This window comes from Barbatula barbatula (assembly GCF_947034865.1).
Source record: "Barbatula barbatula genome assembly, chromosome: 23".
Taxonomy (NCBI): Eukaryota; Metazoa; Chordata; class Actinopteri; order Cypriniformes; family Nemacheilidae; genus Barbatula; species Barbatula barbatula.
This window is the reverse complement of record NC_136786.1, coordinates 2,264,643-2,279,648: the sequence shown is the minus strand read 5'-3', so window position 1 is coordinate 2,279,648 and position 15,006 is coordinate 2,264,643. Positions and strand designations below refer to the sequence as shown.

General features: G+C 38.8%; 2 protein-coding genes across 8 annotated transcripts; one reads left to right on the top strand and one right to left on the bottom strand.

Moving 5' to 3' along the window:
• Positions 1–1,094: 1,094 nt before the first annotated feature.
• luc7l (LUC7-like) lies at positions 1,095–6,280 on the bottom strand. Of its 5 annotated transcripts, XM_079488152.1 has the most exons (12): positions 6,037–6,236; positions 5,003–5,069; positions 4,655–4,735; positions 3,649–3,743; positions 3,470–3,568; positions 3,235–3,345; positions 2,916–3,059; positions 2,608–2,784; positions 2,448–2,536; positions 2,305–2,334; positions 1,879–2,037; positions 1,095–1,801 (listed from the first exon to the last, which is right to left on the bottom strand). In XM_079488152.1, the coding sequence occupies exons 5-12, from the start codon at positions 3,563–3,565 to the stop codon at positions 1,678–1,680; spliced, it is 930 nt and encodes a 309-aa protein (XP_079344278.1). In that variant the 5' UTR covers positions 3,566–3,568; positions 3,649–3,743; positions 4,655–4,735; positions 5,003–5,069; positions 6,037–6,236; the 3' UTR covers positions 1,095–1,677. The 5 variants fall into 5 exon arrangements, with proteins under 5 accessions (XP_079344278.1, XP_079344274.1, XP_079344277.1 ...); XM_079488148.1 differs by lacking the exon at positions 4,655–4,735 and having other exon boundaries at positions 6,037–6,242; XM_079488151.1 differs by having other exon boundaries at positions 4,655–5,069.
• On the top strand, positions 6,151–12,452 carry fam234a (family with sequence similarity 234 member A). Of its 3 annotated transcripts, XM_079488132.1 has the most exons (13): positions 6,151–6,287; positions 6,603–6,655; positions 7,381–7,655; positions 7,760–7,867; positions 8,321–8,503; positions 8,616–8,761; positions 9,043–9,175; positions 9,332–9,464; positions 9,576–9,716; positions 9,800–9,881; positions 9,975–10,121; positions 10,210–10,297; positions 10,450–12,452. In XM_079488132.1, exons 3-13 carry the CDS (start codon positions 7,406–7,408, stop codon positions 10,686–10,688), a joined length of 1,650 nt encoding a protein of 549 aa, XP_079344258.1. In that variant the 5' UTR covers positions 6,151–6,287; positions 6,603–6,655; positions 7,381–7,405; the 3' UTR covers positions 10,689–12,452. The 3 variants fall into 3 exon arrangements, with proteins under 3 accessions (XP_079344258.1, XP_079344257.1, XP_079344259.1); XM_079488131.1 differs by lacking the exon at positions 6,151–6,287 and having other exon boundaries at positions 6,560–6,655; XM_079488133.1 differs by lacking the exon at positions 6,151–6,287 and having other exon boundaries at positions 6,634–6,738.
• Positions 12,453–15,006: the final 2,554 nt, after the last annotated feature.

Genomic DNA, 15,006 nt, shown 5'->3' with positions numbered 1-15,006 from the left:
CTTAAACCAAGTACTGGTTGCAGGTGCCAAGTCCTGTTGGAGAATGAAATCTGCATCTCCATAAAGTTGGTCAGCAGCAGGAAGCATGAAGTGCTCTAAAACTTCCTGGCCTACGGCTGCATTGACCTTGGACCTCAGAAAACACAGTGGACCAATACCAGCAGATGACATGGCACCCCAATCATCACTGACTGTGGAAACTTTACACCGGACCTCAAGTAACGTGGATTGTGAGCTTCTCCTCTCTTCTCTTCCTCCAGACTCCGGGACCCTGATTTCCAAAGGAAATACAAAGTTTACTTTCATCAGAGAACAGCATCCAGTCTTTTTAGCCCAGGCGAAACGCTTCTGACGCTGTCTGTTGTTCAAGGGTGGCTTGACACAAGGAGTACGACAGCTGAAACCTATGTCTTGCATACGTCTGTGTGTAGTGGTTCTTGAAGCACTAACTCCAGCTCCCTTCCACTCTTTGTGAATCTCCCACACATTTTTGAATGGGTTTTGTTTCACAATCCTCTCCAGGGTGCGGTTATCGCTATTGCTTGTACTCTTTTTTTTCTACCACATCTTTTCCTTCCCTTCGCCGCTCAATGTGCGTGGACACAGAGCTCTGTGAACAGCCAGCCTCTTCTGCAATGACCTTTTGTGTCTTGCCATCCTTGTGCAAGGTGTCAATGGTCATCTTTTGGACAACGGTCAAGACAGCAGTCTTCCCCATGATTATGTAGCCTGCAGAACTTGACTGAGAGAACATTTAAAGGCTTTGGAGATGTTTTAAGTTAATTAGATTAGATTGTGGCAACATGTGTCTTCAATTTCTTAACCTGAGATCCTGAATTTGGGATTTTCCTTAGTTGTCAGTTAAAATCATCAAAATTAAAAGAAATACAAATTTGAAATATATCAGTCTGTGTGTATTGAATTAAAATATATTAAACAAGTTTCACTTTTTGAATGGAATTAGTGAAATAAATCAACTTTTTGATGATATTCTAATTATATGACCAGTACCTATAACATTCCGAGAAGAATACAAAGAGCTTTGTACGAACATATTTCAGCCCTTAGTAATGACCATACAAATACCAATGATATTCATAAAACCATTTAATGCACTTTGAAAGGATAACATGACGCAAAACAGCATTATAAAAGATCATATACATTTGGAAAAACAAACAAAATACAGTGAAAGATGCCTTTAAATTTATTACACTCCTACTTGTGTGCTACTGAGTGAACAGGCTCAGTCTCTCTGTTTGGGGAATACTGCAGCTATATTCAAAGACAGGGCGTTGAAAGCTGTTCCGAGGTCAGTTTAAAAGTAAAACAAGCTTTCTGCAATACATGCCTACATCCACTCAGGACACACAGCCAAACAAATAAAAAAACAATCATTAGAGATACATTAAAGGCAGAAAAAAATTATGATGTGGTCATGTACACTGTTGTAGAAAGATTAACAAAAATTTTAAAAACTCTTGCCACTTAAGTCTTTTTATTTGCTGTACAGTGGATAAGACAGACAAAATCTCATTGGACTGACAAGGAAAAGACTACAATGATTTTATGAAAGCATAACAGGTTGTTTTCTACAGACAAAGGTCAATGGGATAAATAAAAATGGGTTTAACATTGGAGAACGGCATGTATTGTGTTTGTGATAGAATGAGATTATCAGATTTCTCCAGCCTCTCTGTCATCATGACGGCGAGAATCTGTCCTTCCATTTAGCCCATCTGATCTCCGCTCAGATGAACTGTGCTTGCTGTCCCTCTCACGATCTCGGTCCCGTGAAGACCTAACACACACACACAGGTTAACTTTAGGGAAATGGAGAATAGTGTGTCTGAAAACTGAGGTTAGATGTAAACTTACTTGTGTGAATGCTCTCGGCTGTGGCGTGATCGGGAACTGGAGCGAGATTTGTGCCTACGACGTCTGTCACGCTCTCTTGAGCGAGAGGGGGACCTGCGGCGCTCCCGTGATGCGGAGCGGGAACGTCTGCGTCTGCGCTCTCGATCGCGCTCACGAGACCTACAAAAAAACATGAGAACATTACTTTCCATAATGTTGTATCCTGTTGGTCTGCATCTTTCATCTGTACTGATCTAATAGAGTTTATTCTTGGAACTCAGCGGTGTGGGATGTTTCTCTCTTGCATGCAAATGGCTATTTTGGATACAGCATCTGTTTAATGGCTACATGTAAATATAATATCACATACAAATGAAATGTTTTTCCATTGTAAAGGCTTAATTTCTTGTTCTAGCAGAAAGAAATATTGAATGTAATAAAAACTACCTCTTGCGCTCTTGACTGCGTGACTTGGTCCTACAGGAAAACAGGCACGACAAAGTTAGATTGTAGTGTATTTTTCACAAAAATAACCTTGGAAGCATGACAGAAGCTTACACAACTTGATAAAATGTGTATAGTTTGTTCACCTCTTTTTCATTTTCTCTTCTTTCTCCCTTTCTTCTCTTCGCCGCAGTCGCTCCTGGTTTCGTTTCTCCTGTTTTTCCTGCACAGTTTTCTTGGGAGAAATAAAATAATTTACAGTTCTATCGAATGACAGCTTTACTTTGGGAAGGACCATCTGGTTACCTTTAGCTGCTCCAGCTTCTCTCTGATCTGGATGAAGCCCAGGTGCAGTTTACCACCAAAGTGGTCAGCGAGACGGCGGTCGTTGTCATGTAGGCCCAGGTAAGCGGAGCACACCTCACACACACGCAACTTCTGCTGCTGAAAACTGGAGGCGGGCATAGAGTTCCTGTACTCCTCCTGCAAAGTAAACACATTAGAGTTTTCTAATTCGAAGTTTAATTTAATAGGGGAAAACAAGGCCTGTCCTACATCAAGTAAACACCCAGAAAACACTGCAATCTTAAATTACACTTTGAAAAAAATCTGACCTCTGCGTCTTTCTTTTTAGCTCTGACTTTCTCCACCTCCTGCAGAATTTTCTGGGCGTCGTCCACATTTCCTTCAGCACCGAGCTGCTCGGCCTTTGCCAGGAGTTTCCCAATTTCCTCGTTTAACTCGTGAACCTTTTCCGCCTGACACGGAAAAATGAATGACACACACAACTCATCTCTGCAGCGCACACAAATAGCATCAAACCTTTTCATCTTAGCTCCTTTATCAGCTTTAAAAGCAGTTCTGTTAAATCACTTTGTACTGTCCCACGGTGCATATCATCATGCTGCCCTGCCTCACAAACACAACACACACCTTTGCAGCGACCTCAGCGCTGATCTCCTCTTGTGTCTCAGCGAGACGCTTCTTGGCTAACTCGGTCCTGCGGTCACAATCTGCAATAAACGACTCCAGGTGATCAACCGCCTACAGAACACAAAGCAAAACAATTCTTCTTCAGTCAAGCATTGATGAAATAGAATGTTGTATTGTTAGCATTATCTTCAAATCTTGGCAACAGCATATTTAATACCACTTAATAGAAACTTACATCGAGCTCAAAGAACAGGTCTCTCTCTTTCGAGGCGATCTCATAATCTGCTCTCAGTGCCAGGTCATGTATCTTGGAGCATTCCCCAAGGTCCATGCGCTAGAAATACACCAAAACCAGGAAAGTCATCAATACGAACAAGCGGATGTAATAATAAACAGTGCAAGCTGAATACTTACTGTTCCAGAGAGGATGTCATGTGGGCAGCAGTTAAGGAGGTGTGATTTGCAGACACGCTCATCTGTGAATTTAACTCGCTGTCTTGATTCATCGCCTGCAAGGACAGAGCACATGATTGACATTGAATGAGACTCCGCGCACACTTCTACGAGTCTCACACACTGCGGCGCTAAAAACTGCTAACTTGGTGCCCAAGGGTCAAAGTTCTGTCTCTGCCAGTAGTAAAATCATGAGATCGCAGCTGTATTATGTTAATACGTCTGATATCATCATTGCAGTCTTCAAGTTACACAGGAAAGATCTTCTTTCATGGAGAGTGGAGTTTAAATATGGTGTATCCTCTGACCCCGGGCCTGTTTATTTTACTTCCGCTTGAATAAGACTGTCTCAAAGTGATGGCAACAACTGATTCTGGACCAGCCTAAGAGGCTTGTCACCGATATTGACTGCTCTCCATATAAATTGGTTTTGTGCATTTCTACAGAGTTGTGTGTGCATTAGAGCTGGGGGATATGAAAAAAATCAACATTAAATGACTTTACATAAGTACATTTGAATATTTATGTACTTTTTAATTATATATATATATATATCATTACATGTGTACCGACCTACCTAATTGTGTGGCTCTTTGCAATGACTAGTTAAATCTATTCAACCTATATATAACATTTATGCATAAAAAAGCCACGTGAAAATACAAACATCGTGAACATTCAAGAAACTTATCCACGGACACATTTTACAGACTTATTTTCCCAATTTTTTTATCTGCATCGCCCAGCCCTGATGCATTGTATAATCAATTCTAAACCAACTGAGCAAATAGTGTACATGGATTAAGATCAGAGGGGAATTTCATGTTTCAGCGAGTCATTTTAACAGTTGTGCTGGGGAGCACAACGACAAATGCTGAATGATATAACATACAAAAATACAACCAAGATTAAATGATAAAAAGGAAGCAAATCCAAAACTAAAGTAAAAGGTTAATTTTATACACACTGCGAGATCTCTCCCATTCAGTACCCCTCCTGCAGTCCAAGCCTCTAAAAGTTTAAAGGGAAAACCTTTTCTTGCCCCAACCTGTAATGAGGAAGTTGGGAATGATACACAAGAGTAAAAGTGAAGACGTCGGCGGAGGAATTTGTTTTTCTTTCCTTTTTTTGTGAGATTTGAGCAAAGATGCTCATGCAGAGATTGTACTACAGCCATCTGAGCAGAACCTTCGCATCCTCTCTGCTCACTCTTACGTTACCAACTAGCGTGTTGTGTGAAACAGTTACTGCTGGAAAGCAAACAGTATTGTTCTTTTCATATTCATAACAGCTTTAAAAAGCATTGGTGACTCACGGCTCGATGAACATGAGGCTTTTCTGCAACTCCCTTGCAGATGTAGGCTGGCAAAGATACACTGAACCTTAATGAATAGAATAAAGGGGCCACAATTGTTCAGTCTGTATGAAACAAATGTACGGGAAGCATATGAATTCATCTCAGCATACACACAGACAGTCTCTTCATTCACACGAAGGGTGAGATTTCTTACAGCCGGTAACACATTTTATATCAAGTCCCATCTTTAGTAAAATCCTCTTTGTTTGGAACATGTATCTCAGAATCTGAAGTCTAACTCCCTCTTTGTAATGCTGCTCTACGTTTAATGTTTGCATCCAATGTTGGGGAAACCGTATATAATATAATAAAACAATCACTATTAACAATTATTAGTGATCAATTATTTGAAAAAGCCCAAAATACGTAACTTGGTGGAAAATACGTGCATAACTATTGGACAACGCTATCAGTGAACTTTGGAAGTGTCACAGTGAAAATAATGCCCTTCACTTTTCATTGTCCTTACGGTCCCTCATTAAACGATGAATTGATCGCGCTTGATACTGATCGACTAGCCTCAAGTATGTCTCCGTTTCGTTTAAAACACACTTTTACGACTATACCCATTCCGAAACTTTACGATATTTAATAATAATAATAATAATGTAATAGTTTGATTTGATGAAATATATTTTCTTCTGTGCAAAACGTTACCATTTCAATATCTGGAATTTATCCTTTATTTTACGTCATTATGCAAATAAAATAATGTGAATAACAAGTTACAAATCAGTATGTCTGACAAGGCCCTGATGGCACATTAGCATTAGCTTAACACACACGAACGTAACGTCACCCCAACGCCGATGTTCCCCTTGCAAGGACACAAACATTAAACTGACGCATTTCTTGAGAAAGAAATGCTACGTTTAGCTATTCTGAAGATACTTCACATCAAAATCTGAATTTAATTTACGTGTGTCTGTTTAATCTGAGCGCGCGGCCTTCAGAAATCCTGTCAGAACCGTTAGCTCGCGGCTAACACTCACCATCCCTCGACGTTCCCATCAGCTGATCCAACAAAGCTCTCATCTGAGCCTGAGCCGACATCCTGACACGATTTTCTTGCTTTTCACGCAATGACGATACCGGTTTTATAATGAAAAACAACGTTTAAATCATCTGCGACACGTATCACAAGGTGTCTATCGCCGTCGTCTGTCTCTTCAAGCGCCACCGAAAAGAAAACGAACTCAAATGGAGAAGGGACCAATCAGAGGGCGCTACGTCATCGCAATAGGTGCAGGTTTTTCTTATTTTTATAAAGACGCAGTTCTGTAAATAAACCGTAGCAATTAAATCAAATAAAGTAAATATAAGTACTATATGCTTGTTTAAAAATCACTTTAGAAACAGACTCGAAAGGTAATTACAAAGACCTTTCGCAATTTTAAATGACAAATGTTGAAATTACCTTTTGTAAAGTGATTTTTACTTTTAGAGCTTGCCAAACACAAATAACGATGTAATGACCTGAGTGCGTAAATAGGTTTCATTAAAAGTTAATAATTTAATACATTCATGTGGAAACGAAATGTCTGTTTGACCCTGACAGGGTGCCGTACGCGGAAGTGCACACAGCACACAGCAGGATCTGTCACTCACCAGGTTTGTTTTCAACTGATGTGTGTGTTTTCTAAAAGACGAACATTTAATGTATTCCTGGGTGTCTGTCTACTGAACAAGTAAAGGTGATTGAGTTAAAGTGTAATGAGATCAGCTGCCTGACTTCAATGTATAATTAAGAAAGAAATAGTTGTATTCGCTCTACACAAAACTAAGTCGTAATTTCTGTTTTTGTTGGGAACAAACATGTATTTTACCAAATATATTTTAAATAATGTAGTAACAAATAGTTCTCTTCTGCATAACTGTATTAGTTAAAGCCTGAGAACGACTCTAAAGTGTGTGTGTGGTTGTGCTATGTATAATGTTATGTAGAGGGTACATGACCATATGTCTATAAGAGGTTTTCCTTGGCACTTAACAGATTCTTTATTTAATATTTAACGTGCTTCGGTAAGTGTGTGTCTGTGTGTTTAGTTTGTCAAGTGGTAGTGTAGATGTGTTTGACATGATTCCAGAATGAGGGTGTTTGTTTGGCACTGGGCTTGCTGCAGCATGACTTTTGTTCTTGTGCTTTTGTTAGGATGTTCAGACAACGAAGCAGGACTTTGTTTTGTGTTTGCAGTTATGTAGGCTGTTGAATATGGTAGAGTCCAGTGTGTTGTTGCCTAATGGTTGGGGCTTCAGGACTGTGACAGGTTTGAATTCAGGTACAATTCAGTGAATCGTTACATCCCCATCATTAACATATTCTATATGCTTCACAGTGGTGTGACGTTTTGCTGGTCTGAGATGACAGATGCATCAGGGCGTAGTTTTGAGGCAGAGCCTCTGAAGGGCGGAGAGATAGATGGGGGCGTGCCTAAGGAGGAAAGCTGCGCAGGTAAGCTGGGCTTATCGCCCCTGATGGGATGGCGCACGGCTGCTTTTCTTTTCTCTCTCTTCTTGTGTCTGGCCGTCGTCTTCGCTTTCTCGTTCATCCTCCCGTGCCCCGTACGGCCGCAGTACCTGTCCACCTGGAACAGTACAATACCAGCTGCAGGTGAGAGAGATAGTCACTAACAAGTGCACTTTAAATCCACCTCTGCTTAAGAAAAGACAGCGACATTCATGTATATGTGTTACTGAATATGTTTCTCCCTATAGCCACTTATGATTTCCTGGCTTTTGAGGATGCAAATGAAGACAAAGTCCTGGATGTCTTCTTCGTGTATAGAGGTTCTGAACCCAGCCGAAACACATGCATGAGCGCAGGTGAGATAAACACAGATGCACATGCAAGAATGCTTAAAGGGACAGTTCACCCTTGTTGATTTGGAAAATGTTAACAATTTTCAGTTTTGGGACATGATCCAGTACCATAGTAGGAAATAAATATTTTCTTTTTGTTGTTCTGCTGAACACAAATGAGATATTTTTAAGAAATTGGGAAAACAAATGGGTTTCTGGGGCACCTTTGATGACCATTTAATATTTCCCACTAATAGTAGTCAATGATGTCACAGAACGGAAACATCATTTCCTATATCTTTCAAAGTAAAATTTCAAAGTAATTTATACAGGTATAGCATTACATGAGGGTGAGTAGATGATGAAGAATTTTTCATTTTTGGGTGAACTATCCCTTTCAGGAAAAAATAAATGTACAGATGAAAGCTTAGAATTTTTATAATAATTCAGAAATGACACTGAATGTTTGCTTTTCAGATTTATCCCCCCCATGTCTGATTTTGACGGCTGTGGATGGGACTAAAGGGCAGACACAATGGGAACTGCCTTTAGCGCCTGAATTTGATTGGGTGGAGTGTGGAGTGAAGGGGATTGGCCAGAAGGGACCAGGATGCCTCGTTGCTCATTCGGACAATTTCACTGCGGTTGATAAAAAAAACGGTACTGACCACTACGTCACTAACATAAAAACAAAGTATTACCACGGTGAAAGCTTATACCAATTAAGAGGACACTTTTAAATGGGACATGTGTTTTGTTTTCGTTCCATCAGGTTTGATCATGTGGCAGCAGCCACGTGCTAGTGTGATGAATGCAAATCTTCCTCTGATCAGTCTTCCGGATCTCAACGCTGATGGAGCCGAAGACTTCGCTGTCCTCTCATATGATCCTGAAACAACTCTACTCACTCCTGTACCGGTACAACACACAAAACTCATACACACTCATATTCGTTCACACACATGTAATTCATAATAAAACAAACATCAACACACAAAGCAAACACACATATTACCCACAAAATACAGAGTACAAGTACGCACACACAATTCACATCACATTTATAACATACATAAACACAAGCACAGAAACACACACACAACACTTAGATTTAAACATTGAAATAAATCCAAATGAATAAGTAATCCATTGTGCTATCACTGACTTTACTGTTTCCTGTCATCTCTTCTCTCTTTCAGACCGAGCTGGTGTTTTTCTCGGGTAAATCAGGTGATCCGATTGGCTCGAGGGTGGATGTCGGTGTGAATGGTGTATTTGCTCACCTGCAGTTCCACCCGACCACTGGAGCTCCATACCTGCTCTTACTCACAGGTGTGTGTCTGATCACAGCATCTGTACTCTCCTCATCTCCTTTACACCGGGAATGCACGCGACACGACAAAAGAACCCATTATAATTCAAAATGTTGCCTCCGGTGTAGACACAGTGTTAAACTCCTCTGAGCTCATCTCTCTCTTTCTCTCTCAGATTCTGGTCTCTATGCCGTCAGCATGCAGCGTTTGGTAGTACGGGCTACAAACGGTCCGAAATTAGTGCTGAAGAAAGACGACAGCTGGGAAAAGAAAGCCGACAGGAACACTGGATTCATTCCTCTTTATCAGTACATATATTTGTATAATGAAGATTGGATTATCAAACTGTCTAAGACGCTGAATCTCATTCACTCTCTTTCCGTGTGTTCCCTGATAACCACAACGATTGGTTGACATAGCTCTGATTCTCTGAAGCGTGTGCTGGTCGTTCGTGGGGGTTCTGCTCCATCGCTGCTCATCCAGACGGGATCCAGCGTGTCACTGCTACACACAGACAAACTGGAGATCGCGTGGACCACCAACACTAGCAATCTGCTCAGGTGCAATAAAGAATCAGATCCAGCCGGACCGGTGAGAAGTTTTTGTGTGATGTACACTGATGTGCTCCTGTGTGTGTTTCTAGCGTGCCAACATTTGGACATTTCAACAAAGATACAATTCTGGACATAATGGTAGAAGATGATCTCGGCAATGAAACCAAAAGAGTGAGTGTTTCATTTCTAACGTGCTAAAAGGAATAATTCTGGCAGACATGTCATTGCGTTCTCTGAGCTGTATGGCTGGTTACTGTGTTTTAGGTGATGGTTCTCGATGGTAAGACTGGCGAGGTCCTGTGGCAGATCGGTCTGTTGTCCTGGGCACAGAGTCCTCGTCCAGCGTCTGTGCTCACGCTAAACGGCTTCTCTGTGTTTATGCTCTGGGGACAAAGTGACAACAACCAAACCGTAAGGAGCAAGCGCAAACAAGCATACAAACATCCACAAATATATACTTGCACCCAGTTTTTACTTATTTGTGCTTCTTTATATTCAGATGTATTCATCTTTTCTGCTTCATCCTCACTATCCCCAACTTCTGCTTGAAAGAAATAATCCTGTCCAGAACATTATCTCCTTTAAAGGTATCTCTGTCGTCTAAAAATAATTTATTTAAACATTTTTATTTTTTTATTATATTCTTGACTCTTTACCAGGTCAGCTACCAAGTGTGATTGTCCAAACAAAATATTTTGCAAATCGTAAATCTCAAAGACCTTTCTGTGTTTGTGTGTAGCGACGCTGTTGGAGCGAGGTCGCCATGCCTCTTACTTCATCCTGACTGGACCAGATGGACAGCAGCACACAGATCCAATCGGGACGGAACCTGTGATTCTTACCAAACGGAAGTTCAAGGACGACGTATCAGAGAGTGAAGCTCTGAGCGTGACAGCAAATGAACCGATCTCTAAAGACAACGAGGACTCGTTGAAGGAGGCATTTTACCGGCTCCGCTTCAGTGATAATCTCGATTGACACATAAAGACAAATGTTTCATTTATATTTAAACACTAATACCCCATGTAGAACGTGCACTTTTAAGTCCAAATGCCAAAACGGAGATCATGTTTTGACAGTTTCATTTAGAATATCTGGAAAAATGTATTTGAAAAAACCATCAGGGTTTTAGTCTTAGTTAAATTATCCTGTGTTATGTTACGACAATCATAAACTGCTGTCAAGTATTTCAGGCTTCTAGGCAAATTCAGTTGTTATCAGGTGGTCATATATATTCACAATGAGCAGGGATTAGGGAACATCACGTATGAGTGAATTTTACAAAGCGATGTCTGATTTACCCAAAAAAGAGACTTTATTTACATTTTATTTGATTTTAGGGTGAATTGACACATTGTTCATGACGGTTTTCGTAAGCTTGATGTTTATTTGTAAGTGTGTGAAACTTTTGTAGCATAGTGATGCCTTTAATGGGATAGTTTACCTTAACATTCTGTCATCATTTACTCTCAGATTTACCCTCAGATTGTTCCAAACCTGTATACATTGTCTTCAGCACAACAAAGAAAAGAAAGATATTTGAAAGAATGTCAGTAACCATATAGATCTCCTCCCTCATTGACTCCCATAGTATTTATTTGCCCTACCACATATTTCCTATTTTCCCTTACTGACATTCTTCCAAATATATTCCTTTGTAAATGATGAACTATCCCTTTAAGAGTGAGTGGTTAACATGAATAGTGCAGAACAAAATGTTCTTATCTGCTCTGCGTTTCACATACACACAAACCAAAACACAGAACAAGGCTTGGTTTAGTTGTGTGCGTCTGAAAGTTTGAGACTGGGTGAATATAATATTTTTGCAGTGCAGTGCTGCTTCTGTATCACAGAGGTGTGTTAAGATGGCGATGTGGTGCCTTGTTTAGAGGGTTTGTTCATGGTCTGACGTGTTTTGGTTAGTTTGTAAGTGTCTTTCTGTACTGCTGCTATTGTTTATTTTAGTTATGTTCTTTACTGTTATTGCATTGCTGTTCATTTAGTGCCTTCAATCAGAGGACGTGAAAATCACTGAAGATGCTGTTACAAGTAATAATGTGCAACAGTATATCTCTTCCATCTATCTGTCTGCTGCAAAACGAATGCTGTGGTCTACTCATGTTGTTGAAGCAATGATCAGTTTATAAAGCAACATTAGAGCTCGTCTCATGATGTCTGAGCACCGGTGGTTTGGAATTTATAATCGTTTTTTGTCCACTATGTTGAGGATGTAAAATCAGCTTCACCAAAACCACATGCCTTTGAAAAAAGCCACATTTAAATAATAACACTGTGGTCTATATGCAATTGTAGACATTCATGTTGAAAATAAATAAGGGTACTTTATGCATTGTATATATGAATGGAGTGAGACTATTGTTTATATTAATTGATTTAGGTACCGTGGATTTGTAAACTTGTAGATCAGTTCTAAAGGTTAGCTTTTGATATATTATTTTTATTTTAAATAAATAAATAATGTTTTGATTGAATGTTTTGAAATAAATGCCATGTGTTTAGTGTACTTGTTTTGGAATCCGATTGAAAAGTAGAAGCAGGTGTCATCTGTAAAAATGCCACATCAAATTTAAAATAAGCACATTTTTGGTTTCTGGTTCTATAGCATGTTCTATTCTATTTCCTGTCCATGTTTTTAGACAATGTTCACTACGCTTTTGGAATCTGAGTTTCATTTAATGTTTAAGTTAATGTTACAAAAAATAAAAGAAAAAGGTTCGATATAACCCCATTTTTTCTTCCATTTTGAATCAAATTTCAAACTAACATTTTCAATGTAAGAAGAGGAAACTAATGTTATAGCTGATATATCCTCCATTGCACTGAAAGATTTACATAATATTAATGATGAAGATTCATATCTTCATGTCTTAAGTAGCACAGGAACATTTTTGTAAAAGCCAAAAATACATTGTGTGGGTCAAAATTATAGATTTTTCTTTTATGCCAAAACTCATTAGGATATTAAGTAAAGATCATGTTCCATAAAGATATTTTTTAAATTTTCAACCCAAAATATATAAAAACTTTATTTTTGTGAGTGGATGGCCTGCTACTGTGCCTCGGATTAACAACTTCAAAGGCGATTTTCTCAATATTTAGATTTTTTGCACCCTTTACTTCCAGAGCTTTACACTCTTGTATCTCCACCAGATATTGTCCCATCCTAACAACCCATATATCAATAAAAAGCTTAACTATTCAGCTTTCAGTTGATGTAAAAATCTCAATTTCGATTTCGGTTCACATATTGCACCAATCCTTCAATCTGATTTTTGCAATCGGCAAAGTGTCTTGCATTTTTATTTTGTTTGGAGGAACTGCATTATATCAAGAACACTGTAGTTATGAGCATGGAAATATAGGCTTACATTTTCTGTATTTTAATTCCCTCCACCTTACTTTTAAAATGAATTGGATGAAACACTTCTTGAAATGTCCCTCACATATAATTTAATTACAAATTGTGTGTTTTCTCAGCATGGTGGTTCTTAGAAGGTGGATAACTGTACTGTTGTCTAAATCCAATAATGGTTCTTTCTTGGTCTCTTCTTTACAAGCACAATTTTTCTCCACACTCTTATATTATATGGAACAATGAAAATATACTTTACAAAAACAAATCCTTATTTGTTGGGGTATTTTTAGCAAAGATGGTTTATTACTTAATTATCTTTGTATGTTGCATAAAAGCCTCCATGCCGCCTCTTTGTGATCCTATTCAAACAATAACTGATAAACTTTGACGCAATCCACAGTCTATACAGTCCAAATAACAAACAGATTCTGCCTTGTTTCAGAAAGATGTCAACTGGAGCAAACTATATGAATTTAGATTGGAAGAAATTCTGACTATTGCCTTAAAATAGGTTAGAGAAGTGTCCTTTAAGCTTCTTCGCAGATTCTATCCAGCAAGCAGCTATTTAAAAACATTTTAAATCGATATAGCTACATTGTGTAGCTCAGGGGCGTCACTAGGCCTTTTTTAGGGGGGCTTCAGCCCAGCCCCCCTAAAAATTATTTGATTAATTAATTTGTGATCGCTTCAGTCCCCTTTAAAAACTAATTTGTAACGGCGGTGCCCTGCGTCAAGTTTCGGCTCCTCCCCTGATCTGAGTCTGCATGGATTCAGTGCGTTTTTCAATCCGCAGGGGCGCCGAGCAGAGCGAACATCAGAGAGTACAAGGTGCGCGTGCGCGTGCGTGTGTGCATTTATTGATAGATTGCTATGATATGACATCTGCATCGGTGCAGTTCTTGTAATTGCATAATGTTACTGCACCAATACACGGTTCGGTTTCTCATCCAATACCAGTACGTCTTCGCTACAGTGTGGTAGTTGTTTTTTCTTCCAACGAAAATGAAGCGATTAACACCTATGAAAACATACTTTAGAAAACGATCATGATTTATTTTAATTTACTTTTTAAAATTTAAAACATATTATTGTGTATCTCGGCATTACATTGTGCAGCCATGCCCAGAAATGGTTAAATACACACATCATTGTCTGAAAGCAACAAATGGCACAGAGAGAGAAACATCATGTGGAGTTATTTTGTTTTTTAATGTTAAATATTTTTTTGTATTAAGTAATAATGAATCATTAGTGTATCATGATACATTAGAGAAAGAGTAGAGTAAAGGGATTTGTGTTTAATTTTAAGTAATTGATTTATAGAAGTGGCAAATTGATCATTCATGTTGTTATTTTTAATAAATAAAAAATAAATGTAGAACAGATTAAACATATTTCTAATAGACAATTACATGAATACATGTTTTGTCTATATTCTTATACATACACTTCTCGAATACAATGAAATAGTGGATAGCAATAAGGTTAGTAGTATACAAACCTACCCTAATAGTCAAATACTATTTTTTGAATCATACCCTTATTGGGGGCTGAGCCCCCCTAAAATGAAAATCCTAGAATCGCCCCTGGTGTAGCTTCTGTCATTTGCACGATGAGACTGTTGTTCATGGCAGTGTTTACACCAAAGTTTTTGGGGAAACTTTTGTGAACGTGATATTGTGTAGGCCTATACTTTTCTTTTCTTTTAATTTTGCTTTGTTAGCATGGACAAAAAGTTTAAAAAGACCTTTTCATTCTTTTGGCCAATTAAATTTCACGTACACAAATGCAAATTTTCCAGTTGTAAATCAAACTTTGAGGTATTTTCTCATTGAATCTAAGCAGTAAAACACACTCTGATTCTACAAATGTTAAAGCAATGAAAACTCTGTCCTGTTGTAATTCTTTTCAAACCTCCAC